Raw genomic sequence first — 13,719 nt, 5'->3', positions numbered from 1 at the left:
GTTCATGCAGTTAATTTTCATCCAGAGTTACCACATATACCACATTTTACTCTCCTTCCATTCTGTGCAATTATTTTATAGTGACTATTTAAGCTGGTGAAGATTAGAGGCTTGAAAACATAAGTTCCGTCATTTATGGCAAAAGGATGACATGGATAGTTACAATTTAAACTTTTCTACAATGTTCATTCAACTGTAATCACAAGATGGGAAATAAAATCTCTAAATTAAAGATGATAGGCTATCAGAGTCTGTAGGGCACCTTCTGAGTGAGATTCTGCTGTTCAAACAGCTCTGTGATGATTTGTTATGAAGTGAACTGCTGCCTAATAAAAAAAGGCTAGCACTGCCAAAATAATGGAAAAAGAAGATCTCCCACAGAGGATATTCTCCCTAGGTGCCAGTGGTCAAAGGGTCCAGTTCTTTATGCACCTCATTTGTAACAGACAACAAAGAAGACACCTTAAGGTATAATGTGTTATCAAATCTTTCAGCACACATAAAGTTTGCTTTTTGTATAACCTCTAGGTAGACTACAAAAATTGAATCGGAGATTGCAGACAAGGTATAACACACAAAAAGATACACGGATCAGTATAAACCATTAATATTCATTAATGGTTTAAGTTCTCCATGGCCATAATCAATATCCAATGAAGTTAATGAGATCTTTCCATTGATTGCAAAAGACACTGGGTTGAGCCTGAGAGACAATAATACCACAATTGCTGCAAGCACTCCAGCTGATAACACATACTTTGGTAAGCTGCTACCCTCCCATCTGGAATTTTAGCAATGAGCAAAAAATACACTATTCTATTTCAAACTGGTTTTGCAAAATGAGCAATATACCATTATAAAACTCAACATGGAGCATTTAATATCTTTAACTGAAGAGCAGTCAAGGCCATAGCAGTTACTTACAATGTTAACATCAACATGAGCTCCACAAATAAGACAATTGTTATTTGTTTAAGAAGGAAATGAAAAAAAGGCCTGAATGTGTTATCCTCCCAATAGGTTGAGATTTTGTTTTGTTTTAACTTCAAGCTTCTGGAAAGCAGTGCTTCAAACTCTTATGTCTTCTAACACATACAAGCTCATCCCATAGATTTAATTGCTCATAAGTAGGGTTAGAAGCTCAAACTGGCCTTGACATTATCTGAAAACCATTAATGGTCTGAAACTAAAGGAAAAGCAAAACTGCACAAAGGTACAAAAAAAAAGAACCCAGAAAAAGAAAAAAAAGGAAGTTTTATTAAAAGTATTGATCATGACCTAGGGCACTACAGACATTGATCTTCCCACATCTCCATAGGAAAAAAAAAGTTACGCCAACAAGTTATTGATCTATTATGAAACCTGCTGAAAAAGCCATACATTTAATTTGTTTCAATGAAAAAAGTAACCACACCAAATTAGGGTAAAGAGAAAATACATTTCTTAAAAATTATTGGTTAAAAAATTACTATCTGATTTCATAAAATAGCCACCCTGCTAGTATGATTTGAACCTAAGCGTTGTGAGGGGAGAAGCCTAAACCTTTAAAGCATGGGATTCAGATTTCAGCTCATCAAACCCTATGCTTTTAAGGAGAAATGGGTAGTGTCCAATACTGAATATTGCAGCAATACAGAAGGCAAGTATAGAAAATGAAAATGATGAACTTTAAACTTAGAGCATAAATTTAATTAAAACTTCAAAGGGTAATTACTTTAAATGAAACAGAATACTGTAGTTTTAGATTTTCTTCAGTTTGTTCAAAAAGTCAGAAAGATATATTTAGACTGATATAACACTGTATCTGCAAAAACGGTTGCTGAGAAACTAAAACTCACCAGAATTTCATGTTTGGTGTGCATGGATAGGGGCAGGTGTCATTTTCAGAAAACAGGGAATAACCTTGACACAATTGCATTAATTACATGTACAAATGAAAAGCACAAATTAAATTAGGAAGGCTGTCATTAGTTCCAGTGCTTCCCAATTATGGAATGACTGATTCTGCTCTCTCACTATTCTCTTAATATAAAATTAGCGGGTTTCAGCGTCAAATAAATTGTTTGCCTTCTGATAGTATGTTCACGGCTCTGTGCCCTTATTCTTTGCTCTTTGCTTTGCAGACAAAATTATAAAATATTAACACCTGATCCTGGAGCACTTTTCCTTCCAACTTTGGAACTACAGTCTTTGTTGCTAGATGGAAGTTCAAAACAAAACGTTTTATGGCTCAGAGTGAGGTTCCACAGCAACTTCAGCCACTACAGTTTGCAGATACTATAGCCCCATCCTTGTTTCCTTCTGCTGCAAATGCTGCATTCCCTCCTCCCATGCTGGCACTAGTACTCACCTGGCCCCTGCAATGAGCTGGTTCACAGAGCTCAATACCTTACCAGGGCAGGTTTCTGCCAGTCTGTGCAGGCTGCTGAACTGGTTCCCCACGTGAGCAGGGAAGTGCTGTGAGTACAGGGGAAAAGTAGGGGATGGAAATGTGGGCCCTAGGAAGATCCAGTGATTCCTGACTTTTCTATCAGTTTAAAACTGCCAGGGACCCGAGTCTCAGTCTCTTGAGGGCTCCGTAGCCACTGAATGAATAAGGTAAACATGACTGCCCAGAGTAGTATGGGCCTGCCTTGGTAACCAGAAGGCTTAAGTACTGCAATTCTTTCTTCTCAGGATTTCTGGTAGGTAGTTCTGTTGCTTTGTGGCTTGAGCAAACAGAATATTGTGCCAATGTAATTTTTTCTGTATGAACCACTTCATGACTCACTCAGGTCACCAGTAAAATCGTACCAACGTTAAAATATTACAGCCATGTATACAGGAGGCATCAGAAATTTATGGCAAATTAATTCTGTTTGGATGTTCTAATTGAGGAATAATATCACAGAGAAGGCCTCATTTCTCAAAAAAACAACAACAAAAAATTAGCTACAGTGTACTAAGCTACCTTCTTTCCTGAACAAGAGTGTCCATTTGGGATTTAATGGCACGCGAATCAATATCTTACTGTAAATTCATTCAACTTTGCTCTCCAGAGTCAAGCAAGACAGGCCTTGAGTGGCCTAATAGACAGCCTTATTGAAATCCCCCTGCCTAAGTCAGTTCTTGGTGTTAACTGCGCCTCTCCGTTTTGGGGAGCTCCTCCAGGCTATATATACACCATTTCTGTGACCAGCTCTTCAGTATACTGTGTGCCATCTTCTTGTGATACATTTAGACTCATTTGGAATAATAAAAACAAAAGTTGAGCGTGAAGAAGTGCAAAAGTGTCTCACACTAACGGGCTATAAAATGTCAATCAATGTAAAAAAGTGCACATATAAAAAACAATTCTAGCTCTAAATACACAATGATGGTTTCTAAACCACCTCCTACCACACCATAAAGAAAATCCGAAGTCACAACAGATAATTCTATGAAAATGTCAGAACAATCATCAGTGGCAGCCAGAAAAGCAAACACAATGTTAGGAATTATTAAGAGAGGAATATGGAACAAAGGAGACAACATAATTAAACCACTTTGTAAACTTCTCAGGCACTTGAACATTCTGGTCCCTCTTTCACAAAGTGTATGGCAGACCTGAAAAAAGGTGTAGTGAAGGGTGGGCCAGGGTGTCAGAATTACAGAGCAAAGGACAAATAAAGAGAATAGGAAAAGAGTCTGGAAAAAAGACTGGTGAATGGGAGATAAGCAAGAGCTCTGCAAAATCAAAAGTAACAAGACATTGTACATGTAATGCTTACAGACTTGCCATGCAATACAAGCAGCAGGAGACAGCCAGTAACACTCTTAAGTGGCAGAATCCAAACAAATAAGGGGAGACATTTCTTTACATAACACAGAGTCTGTGACACTCATTATCAGAAGACATTATGTATCGTAAAATCCTATTTTGGACTATTAAGTACAAAAACAACATCTCTAGTCCAGAAATTCCCAAGCTATAGATTGCTGGCAGCTATAGGAGAGTGTAACATGTTAGTATCACTAGAGATTTGTTCCAGTTTTATCCTCTTGTACAAGTACCCACTACTGCACGCTGCTGCAGACACCAAGTTAGACTGACCTTTGGTCTGCCTCAGTCCTGCTCCCGCTCTTTCACTCTATATTGCCTCTCCCAACATCATCCAACAAAAACTGACTTTGTAAATCTACGTATTTGTATTTGAGAAACAAACACAGAAATTCTTCTGTGCAAGAGGAAATGCTGCCTAGTCCTAAGGAATGGGATAGGGGCCTGTATTTATTGCCCTTCAACAAACATGCATTTTTCACAGCTTAAAGGGGTAATTTTTCCTCAGAATGCCAGAATGTAATTTCATTGTAGCACCTGAAATTCAGGCTAGATTTAATAAGAGGCACAGTTTTGCCTTGAAAATTCCTTAAATGTGATTTCCCAGCTTCACTAGATTTCTGAGCTAAACTGGTATATTAACACATTAGACTAGTAAAGACATAGTTTTCCTAAATCAATGTGAAATTACCGAAACACACACATTACATACATACATACATATATATATTTTCACATATATGTATATGCATTCTTTGCAATGCAATAGTTGACACACTTTTAAGTCCATCTAAGATACTGGTATCCAGGAACTTAGGTTTTAGTAATGTGTTTCAGATGCCTAATAAAATGCTCAGACCTACTCTCCCACACAGCATGAAATCGTGAATGATTTCAGTTACAAAAAGGTATTAACAGCTTTGCTATTCATTAATCCCTATCAACAAATCTTCATTATTAATTTAGGTTTTGTGGTTTCCTAAGTCACAACTAAACTAAAAATAATTCTGTTGGGCTTTCTAGCTCATTTGTTATGCCATTAGCAGACTACAATTTCCTTTTTTCCTGAATTAATTTTTGTTTTTTAAACTTTTCTTTCCATTTATGAATATAAATGGATAAGGAAGAGTGAAAGTGTGTAATCCTGTGAAAAAGCGTGCACACTGTAATATAACCAAGCTACTCTTTCCTTGGGTCCAAGATACTACTTTTGTTTATGCAAACACATAGGGAGGCTGGCTGATAAAAAGATCTAGTCAAGATTTTCTTGTCTGGAAGGCTACGCATGAAAGCTGCAAGAAGAGAGGAAAAAAATAACACCTTTTCTTGCTTCTTAGAGGAGAACACACAATACTCAGTAAGTTACAGAAAGAGGAGTTGCAAACAGGCCCACCATAAAATGTCAGCAGTGTCAATAGTAATAAATACTTCTGTGTTTTTTAGATAGGCTTAGAAGGTAACACACTGGCCTATGATTGCAGCACAACCTGACAAAGAAAACCCACTGACCTCTGTTTAGAGTAAGTTGTATGCTTGAACATCAGTCCTTTTTATTCCCCTCAAAAGCATACAGCATCATGCCACTATCTCTTAAAATCTCTCTAGTTTCCACAATTTTGAAAACCCTTCTAAAACAGTTTAAAAAAATATCCTAAAATACTTAAAATCTAACATAGCTTTGCAAAGTAAAAGCTTCATCATTCATAAAAACATACTATCCATATCTTTGTTATTATTTTCATTTAGATCAGGTTTTGATTCTATCCAAACATATAAACTTTTAATTTATGAATATATCTGCATATATTACCTTAAGAACAGTTGCAATGGGTGACACCAACAGGCATTTAACTCAGTATCCTGTTTCAGGTATCAGGCAGTGACAAATGCCTAGTATTACTCCAGCATCAAAAGGTCAGTAAGGCAGGCTTTAAAATTTGGTAATGTTGCAAGTTTTACTACAACATATTAATTTGGCTATATTGCACATGCTGTTTAATTTATGGAACAGATTAAATAACAAGTAATAATAACAAGAAGACATTCACAAAGCTATTTCAATATGTGGTAGGTGTGCTAAGACATTTTTAAGGGGAACATCTCTCATTCTACTACATTTGCCAGCACTGCTAATGCATTTTCTGCAATATTCTCAAATAATGTATCCCACAAACTGAGGAATATATAAGTGGCTAGTTAGCCCTAACTAAGGTGACTTTAATGCTTGAATCCTTAAAAAACCACATTTTTACTGCCACAGTCTAACAAATGAGGTTATTACAAATGTGCCCTTAACAGAGGTGGTCTTGCAAACATTGGGGGGAAAAAAAGAATGGAAAATTCTATGTTCACGCCTGAACATGCCAGATTTCATCATTCATAACTTGAAAAATGCTGAAGTGATTTTCTTTGAATTTGGATTGTTTTTCTTTCCTCTATTAAAGCTATAAAACAAGCCAAGTTTAAAGTTTGTAGCTTCAGCTGTTTTTGAATTATGCAAATATTTCAATATAAAAGTATGTTTTTTCCATTGCAAAACTGATTCTGCTCAGACTTTCCAAAGATTTCCCTTTGGGCCAAGACCAGTCATAAAATGTATCTGACTACAAGTAATTTGTTTAAAAATGTTATGAGCAACTCTGTAAAAGGGATAGATTTCACAGCATTTGATTCTGACAAATGTTATAGCACACATACAGATATGACATACATGTTCTTGCCAGAGCTTGTGATTTTTGGTGCATTTCTTAAAAGCTCCAGCTGCTGAAATCAGGAGATTGCATGTGTTCATTAACTCTCCCCCCTCTCTCAGCATATGTATTTTTGTGGTTACAGAAAAAAGTATTGAAACATAAAATGAATGTATCCCATAAGTTCAGAACGCTCAGTCAAATCCAGAATCTCAGGCCTGGGAAGAGCAATATGATGAAACAAGGATGTGGTAGTGGGACCAGAGTCTTGTTAGCCAAGTAATTCCCAGTATGGACGAGGAGCATCTGCACAAGGAATTAACCCAATACTGTTCCTCAAATAAACTTTTCTGGTTAGCAAGTCCACAGATCCTATTTTCAGTTACCAGTACCTTTCCCAAACCACAATCCCCTGCACAGAAAGGTTTTGTCACAGGTGTCTCTCACAGGCTACCTGTTTTCATAGAGTTTTATCAAAATTCAGTTATGCTGGGGAATGATGCTGGAGAAAATGACCATGTTTTTGTCAGTGCTAATTCTTAGGATCACTGAGAAGACCCAATGCCTCCAAGTTCTTCAGTAAAAAGATAAAATTTGACATAATCGAAAAACATACCTCAGGTTGCACAGAAAGGATGTAGATGTCCCATCAGTGGAAATATTCAAGGTCATGTTGGACAGGGCTGTGAGCAACCTGATCTAGTTGAAGATGTCCCTGCTTATGGCAGGGAGGCTGGAACCAGATGACCTTTAAAGGTCCCTTCCAACCCAAACCATTCTATGATTCTATGACATGAAGAGGAAAACTTCAAACAATGATAATTTGCACATGCTCTGTGGAGTCTTATTAGAAGCTGACTGTTAATTTAGTCAACAATTCATCTGCCACAGCTCCTGTGTGCCAATCCTAAACATTCCTTTGCTTCCCTATAAAATACACTGATCACACTCAGATTGAATTTGAGCTTGCCTCTTCCTTGCAATTATTCCTAGTGACAGAGAACAGTGAGGAAGAGGAGCGACAAGGGGCCTTGGGGATGGAGTACTGTGACAGAGGAGATATAAACAGACAGTAGAAAGACCCAATGCATTCCATGATAAAGAGACAGAAACTTTTCCTCTGCAAATACAAATAATTCAGACAGCCAAGAAAAGTGGACTGACAAATGGGAATGGCTTAGATTGAGATTGCTGATGCAATTATTGCTTCTCACCATTTTCATGATCTGTGCCAGTTGCATGGACCTCCAAGTTGCTTGTCAGTCTGTGCCTGAGTGCCTACAGCTCGTGGTCTGTTTGAGGTGAGCCACCAGCATTTTTGGCAGGCATTAAAACAATGTTGTGTAAACTGCAGCAATTCATAAGATGATTAAACATCTTTGCAGTACGGCTGGGCCAGACCTTTGGAGGAAGTAGACATTTTAGCTGGCTCAGTCTAAGCTCTCTCCCTCCTCTGTAAGAGCTATATTCTCAGAACTTTTTTGTCAATCTTTCTTTGCTTTTGGTAACAAACTATGCCTTTCTGCCCTATGTTCTACTCCTCACATACCTGTTGATACTTGAATGTCCAGGAATCAACAACTGTTGGCACAGCCCTCTCCACCTGTAATGATTAGATGTATCTGGCCTCCTTCATCCCACAAAAAACAGAAATTCCACATCTCATTTCCAATTTCCAGTATGTATAATTCTGTGCCTTTCACGAATGCACTGGCAACCTGCAACAACCTCTTTTATCCATCTTATTTCCTCTCCTTCCGGCAAGAGCTGTATCAAAGTGTATCCCCTCACTGTTTCCATTACCTGATCCCCCCCATTCAACCTACACACAACTCATCAAAGAGGTGCATTCCTCCTCTTGCAACCCAGTCCCTCTCAACCTAGCCCCAGGGCTGCCTCATCCTGGACAGCATACAGAGGCTTTGACAGAAGAAACAGCTCTGTTAAGGATGCTCTTACAGCCTGAGTATTGCCTATCTCATCTTGCCATGAGTGGGCAGGGGGAAGGGAAAGAAGCAGAGGGTGGTCATCCATCTGTGCCTCATCATAGAGTGCAGTCTGATTCAAGCCATTCGCTTCTACTCCCATGGCTTACAGTAATGCTGCTCTGCGCTGCTGCCAGAGAGCAGAGACCTTTCCATGGGAAAAATGGGAAAGGGGAGGAGGAACAAAAAGTAGAAAACCCACAAAGGGCAAACTCACCTTGAAGTCTTTTACCTTCACTCCCATAAGCTCCAGCTCTATCTGGTGCTCTTTCAGACATAAACTAAGACCATTGGAATATGTGATCAGTGCAACAGCTTATGAGGGATGGTTAAAGGCAGCAGTAGAAGGGAAGAAAGAGTAGAGTCCTTTGCCTGGATACTGATCCCCTCTGGTTGAGTCACTATGGACAGAAATGTCTTCCCACTAACAAATATGTTGTTCTTATTATTATTAGCCTGGACCAAATATAAAGCAGAAGGTACTAACAAGCATATCCAAATCCATAGCTGAATTTGCAAATACTATTTTAATCTAGGCATAAACTCTCTGAGACTACATTGTTTCCTCAGAAAGGCAGGATAAACAACTACACACAGACTGCTTTTTCAAAAAATGTACTCCTATGCATTAGAAAAAGGAAATGAATTTTATGTTGGTAACTACTCTTAAACACAGTAAATCGTGCAAAGATCATTTAGAAACTTTTTACACTTTCCACTGCAGGTTTCAAAGCACAACTCGACCTAATCGGTGTTGAAATAAGTGTGTTAGCAGTACTCTGTGCCATTCTGTGTTATCATCATATGCTAGATTAAGGGACAGATTTTCCTTCTTTCATTATTATTTTAACGCGAGGAGGTGGGAAAAAAGATGATCCACACCAAAGGAAGGAAAAAGGGGGGAAAACAATAACAAATTGGTACCTCTTCCGAGAATTGCCCCACAGGCCAAACATTTTTATGTTCTTAATCATTATTAAATGACTTAACATGACACACAGAGCCTGGCAAATGATTGCATCCTGACATGAGAACGAATTACAAATGAAATGAAAGATCAAGCTGTATTAGAGGACTGCCTCTGGGAAATGAAAATCTTTAATTCTCTTTTATTATTGACATTTATTTGGCTGCCATGAATAACAACATAGCAAAGAGATTCAGCTATGCTTGTGCACTGAATAGCTTATCCCACAGCTCAAAACTGCCTTAACATTTATCATGTTTGCTTTTGTAGCTGACACCATTGCATACACTCTCTATCCATCTTGCATTTATCATGCATATAAAGCGCATTCTCTAATTTAAGTTCATTTCATAGCCAACAAACAGCTAAGATTTGCAAGTGTCAGTCCTCAAATAAGCCCCCAGTTGTAAAAATACCAAAGAAGGGATTAATGGATTTGTTAACAACTCCAGTTTGAAGAATAAAGTAAGTACACAGTGAAAATTAAATAAAAGCACAGGAGGGTTACATATAAGATTTAGGTTTACTACCGTTATTACTAGCTCATGTATAAAAACATTTTTATACTGCTATTTTTCAGCCAACTGTATAATACTCAAATGGAGTGCCTCCATATGGGCCATTCACGTAATGCAGTAATTTCCTGGAAGCAACACCTCCACCATTATTCAGTGAGATACACATACCCAACTCTCAATGAATGCTTTCTATTTCCTTAAAACCAGTTTGTAGCTAACAAAATAGGGGAAGAAGCAAAGTATTGGATAAATTATTCTGCTGAGAAAAATCTATATAGCAGTGACATACCTACTTAGTGCCTAGTCCTGCAGCCACAGTCTGAAGCCAATTCTGATTTTGAGGCAAATATCATATGAGCAAGCACCGGTCCCCCAGGTGCAAAGCTTCACTTGATTTCCAAAGGAGGAATTCAGGCCTGACGAATAACTTACCTTGTGAAGGAATGAATGACTAAAATGGCTTGCCACAGCACATGTTTTTAATAGCTCTATTTAGTCTAGAAGCATAGGTGGACAGAATTAAAGAGACTGACAAAAGGTAGGCAATCATGTTTATAAGGCTTAAAACTGTGTCGTACATCATCAATTTAGACAGCACAAACTACTTTTATCCCTGCTAGAACACCTTTTTCCCACGTAGTCCTTTGAGAATAGAAGAGCAGGCGACTGAGAAAAGCTAGAAGTGAGACTTTCTGCTCAAAGCAAAAAAGCCTGGAAATTCACTTAGTACTGGATTTCACTTCCTCCTCTTCACAAATGTTTAAATATACTATACTGTTGCACAGCTGTTCTCAGCAGGCATAGTGTGTTCTTGTTTGCAGCAAAGATGGCTACACAGATAAAATCTAAAGTCATAAAAATCTGAGTAAAACCAACTGGATCAATATTTTAGATCTATATTACAAAAAAAGAACTTAAGAAGTTCAGAACTAAATTTCCTGTGAAATATTAACTTCTCAAGTTCAGAATCTTAAAACAATTAAAAGGATAAACAGATGAGAAACATGGACTAACATCACAAAGCAAACACTCTGACTACCATTTAACAGTTATAATTTGTAAAATAATAACTTGTAATTGATAAACTACAATATTTACTGTGAGCAACAACGGAGATTTGAAAAATATACCTGTAGCCATTACAGTGTCATCTTTCCCCTGAGTAAAGACTACGATTCGTTGCCTTTTAGTGTTCACCTTTGGCAGGGCTTGTGTTTTCCGCGCTATCTCTTTAATGTCTTCAGTCTATTAATAGAGAGAAAGAACATTCTTGTTACTAGCATACTAGAGTGGTGGGAGATTAGAACTTTATTAGCAGATCAAATATTTATTTTCTTATGGCTAGGTATAAAATAGACATTGTTGTCAGTAGAGAAAGATGTTTAAAAGGAGGAATGCTTCATTCTCCTAAGGGTTTATGTAGTACTACGAGACCATTGTTTTTAATCTTGACAATGATAGTTCAGCTATTCCAGTTGCTGCAAAACTGCAAAGCTAACAAAGGAATTACAGAGCATTTCCTAATCAGCAATTAGTGGGTTTCTTAGCTGCTGACTGGATTCTAAATTTACCTATCAAAAATTAAAAATAAAATTGGTAAGAGAATACTTTGGATAAAGTCTGAGCTCGATTTTCATCCAATTTAGACAGGTTTTATAGTACTATAAATGCAGGATTACAAATACCGTTTCTCTAGCTTCCCTACAGCAACTGATCTCAGCAAGTAAACTGACTGTACACTGCAGCACCTTAGAAGGTACACAGCCCAGGTGAATATGCTCTGTGCTCACTAGCTGGTTGCATAATTGAGATTCAAGGAAGCAAAAAAGTGAAAGCTATATTCAGCGAGGCATAGAACACCCCTGATTTTCTCACGTAAGAAAAAGCCGCAAAAATTTCAGGAATCTTTGCTTTAAAGGGACTTTGTCTGTACACCATAGTGCACGTAGCTGAGAACAGAGAAACTGGCATACTGAACCAAACCTCCCATCCACCTAAGGTCTTTGACAGCAACAAGTTTGAAATGTTTAATTTGATGCAAGAAACTCTAACAGCACAATTTGTCATTAGAATATTATCCTTCCTGTTCTCATCGTTGCTCTATGATCTGAAACACAAGGATTTCAATTTCTAATCTACTTACATTTTAAATCTAATCTAAATACAGGTATTTCTGTTATTTGTACAAGCATCAAATCCTTTTATAATGCTATGTGGGAAGCTTTTGTTCTCATATTTATCTCAAGTTACTACGTTCTAAGAATTAACTTTGGTGTATGTAAACCTATTTCTTGCCATCGTTTATTTTTTCTTTTTTTCTTTTAACAGTAGGAAAAGAAAGACTACAATTATTGTCTCTTCTACTTACTATGTCCCACTTTATTCTTATCTGTGTTAAATAACATCTTTTTTTTTTCCCAGTTTGCTCTTGCGTAGAGGCAACTGTAGTGAAACACCAGCAATTTGGTGAGGACTTAGCGTTGGATATATGAAAACATAACAATACTTTCTGCACTGTTTTGTGTCCTGTTCGTTATGAATCCTAATTCATTTTTTAACAATTACATAATGAATGGAGTTAATTTATAAAGCTGTCTAGAGTGGTTTCAAGTAATTTACCAGAGTTGTTACAACTAATTTACATTATTAATAAATTGATTTTTATCTTCCAAAATCAGCAGATAGTGTTATTTTGAAACCCAGGTACAGTATATGCCATTTTGACTGTAGCTGCTGATTTTAACAAGAGATTGATTATTTTTCATCAGCACATCAGCTAAACACTTCAAGAACTATAATCTGCATATCATTCAGTCCTGGTTACTTGTTGATTTTTTTATAATCTTGTTGCTCTCTAAGCACTCCACCTTCGTTATGGACAGAGAATGTGCGTGGCTTATATATTTGTTAGTATCTATTAATGTGAAAATTATCCAGCTCTTTTGCAACGCTCTTAGCCTCCCTTTAATTTCTCCCTCAACTCTGGTCATCAGTGAGCCCACAGATTTATACACATTTGCAAAACATGAAAATAATATCCCCTTACTTATTAGTCTCTTTACTTCTTTTACAAATTCTCTCATACTTTTCATTTTCATACACTATACTCTCATTTGTGTTATTTCTTCCTTCTTCCTGCTTAGACTGTTCATATAAATTTCAGAAGGCAACATCTTCCACCAGAGAAGAAAGGGAAGAACCTTGAAGTCCCTTTGTGTGGACTGAGGACAGGGGCCATCTTACCCCTAATTCTCAAAAGGCAAAGAGTCCCTTAAAGATGCCAGAGGAAAAAAAAATTGAAATGGCTGCTCTTCTGTTTTGAAATGATGTTTTTTAAGAGACTTGTGAATAGCAGATATCAGCTGGTGGTACAAGCTGCTGAATAGTGGATGGATGGAGAATTACAGCCCTTCAGCTTGGTAATACGTAGGCTTCTGAAGGTTCATCTAAATTCTGAATTATTTCAGGACTTGACAATTAAGAGATCCATGAATGAGAAAATGAAATAAAGTGTCATGGAGGTCGAAGGAAACAGGAGAGATGTTTAGTTTTTGCTAAGTAGGAAGTGGCTACTAGTGACTTTCTTAAGCACATTTACAGTGGAGCAAAGCAGGCAAGGAAATCAAAGAGCTTGAAGATATTTCTGCAATGTATTTACATGCACTTTAAATTTTAAAGGGAAAACAAGGAAGTTATAATAGGAGAAAATGGCAGGACCAAGAGATGGTTCCTTTAGTTTAAGGAAGAATGAAGATGAACT

The 13,719-nt window shown here is 37.3% G+C and overlaps 1 protein-coding gene across 1 annotated transcript in view; it reads right to left on the bottom strand.

The window, feature by feature from the left end:
• Positions 1 to 13,719, bottom strand: part of ADK (adenosine kinase) — a gene marked incomplete at its 5' end in the record, with an annotated part of 80,641 nt that overhangs the window by 29,111 nt on the left and 37,811 nt on the right. The window contains one exon of the mRNA XM_010088005.1: positions 11,090 to 11,204. Coding sequence (XP_010086307.1) covers positions 11,090 to 11,204 — 115 coding nt within the window. The remainder of the gene's footprint in view (positions 1 to 11,089; positions 11,205 to 13,719) is intronic.

Source organism: Pterocles gutturalis, unplaced genomic scaffold (assembly GCF_000699245.1).
Source record: "Pterocles gutturalis isolate BGI_N339 unplaced genomic scaffold, ASM69924v1 scaffold45096, whole genome shotgun sequence".
In the NCBI taxonomy this organism is placed as follows: Eukaryota; Metazoa; Chordata; class Aves; order Pterocliformes; family Pteroclidae; genus Pterocles; species Pterocles gutturalis.
This window is presented reverse-complemented; position numbering and strand designations above follow the sequence as displayed.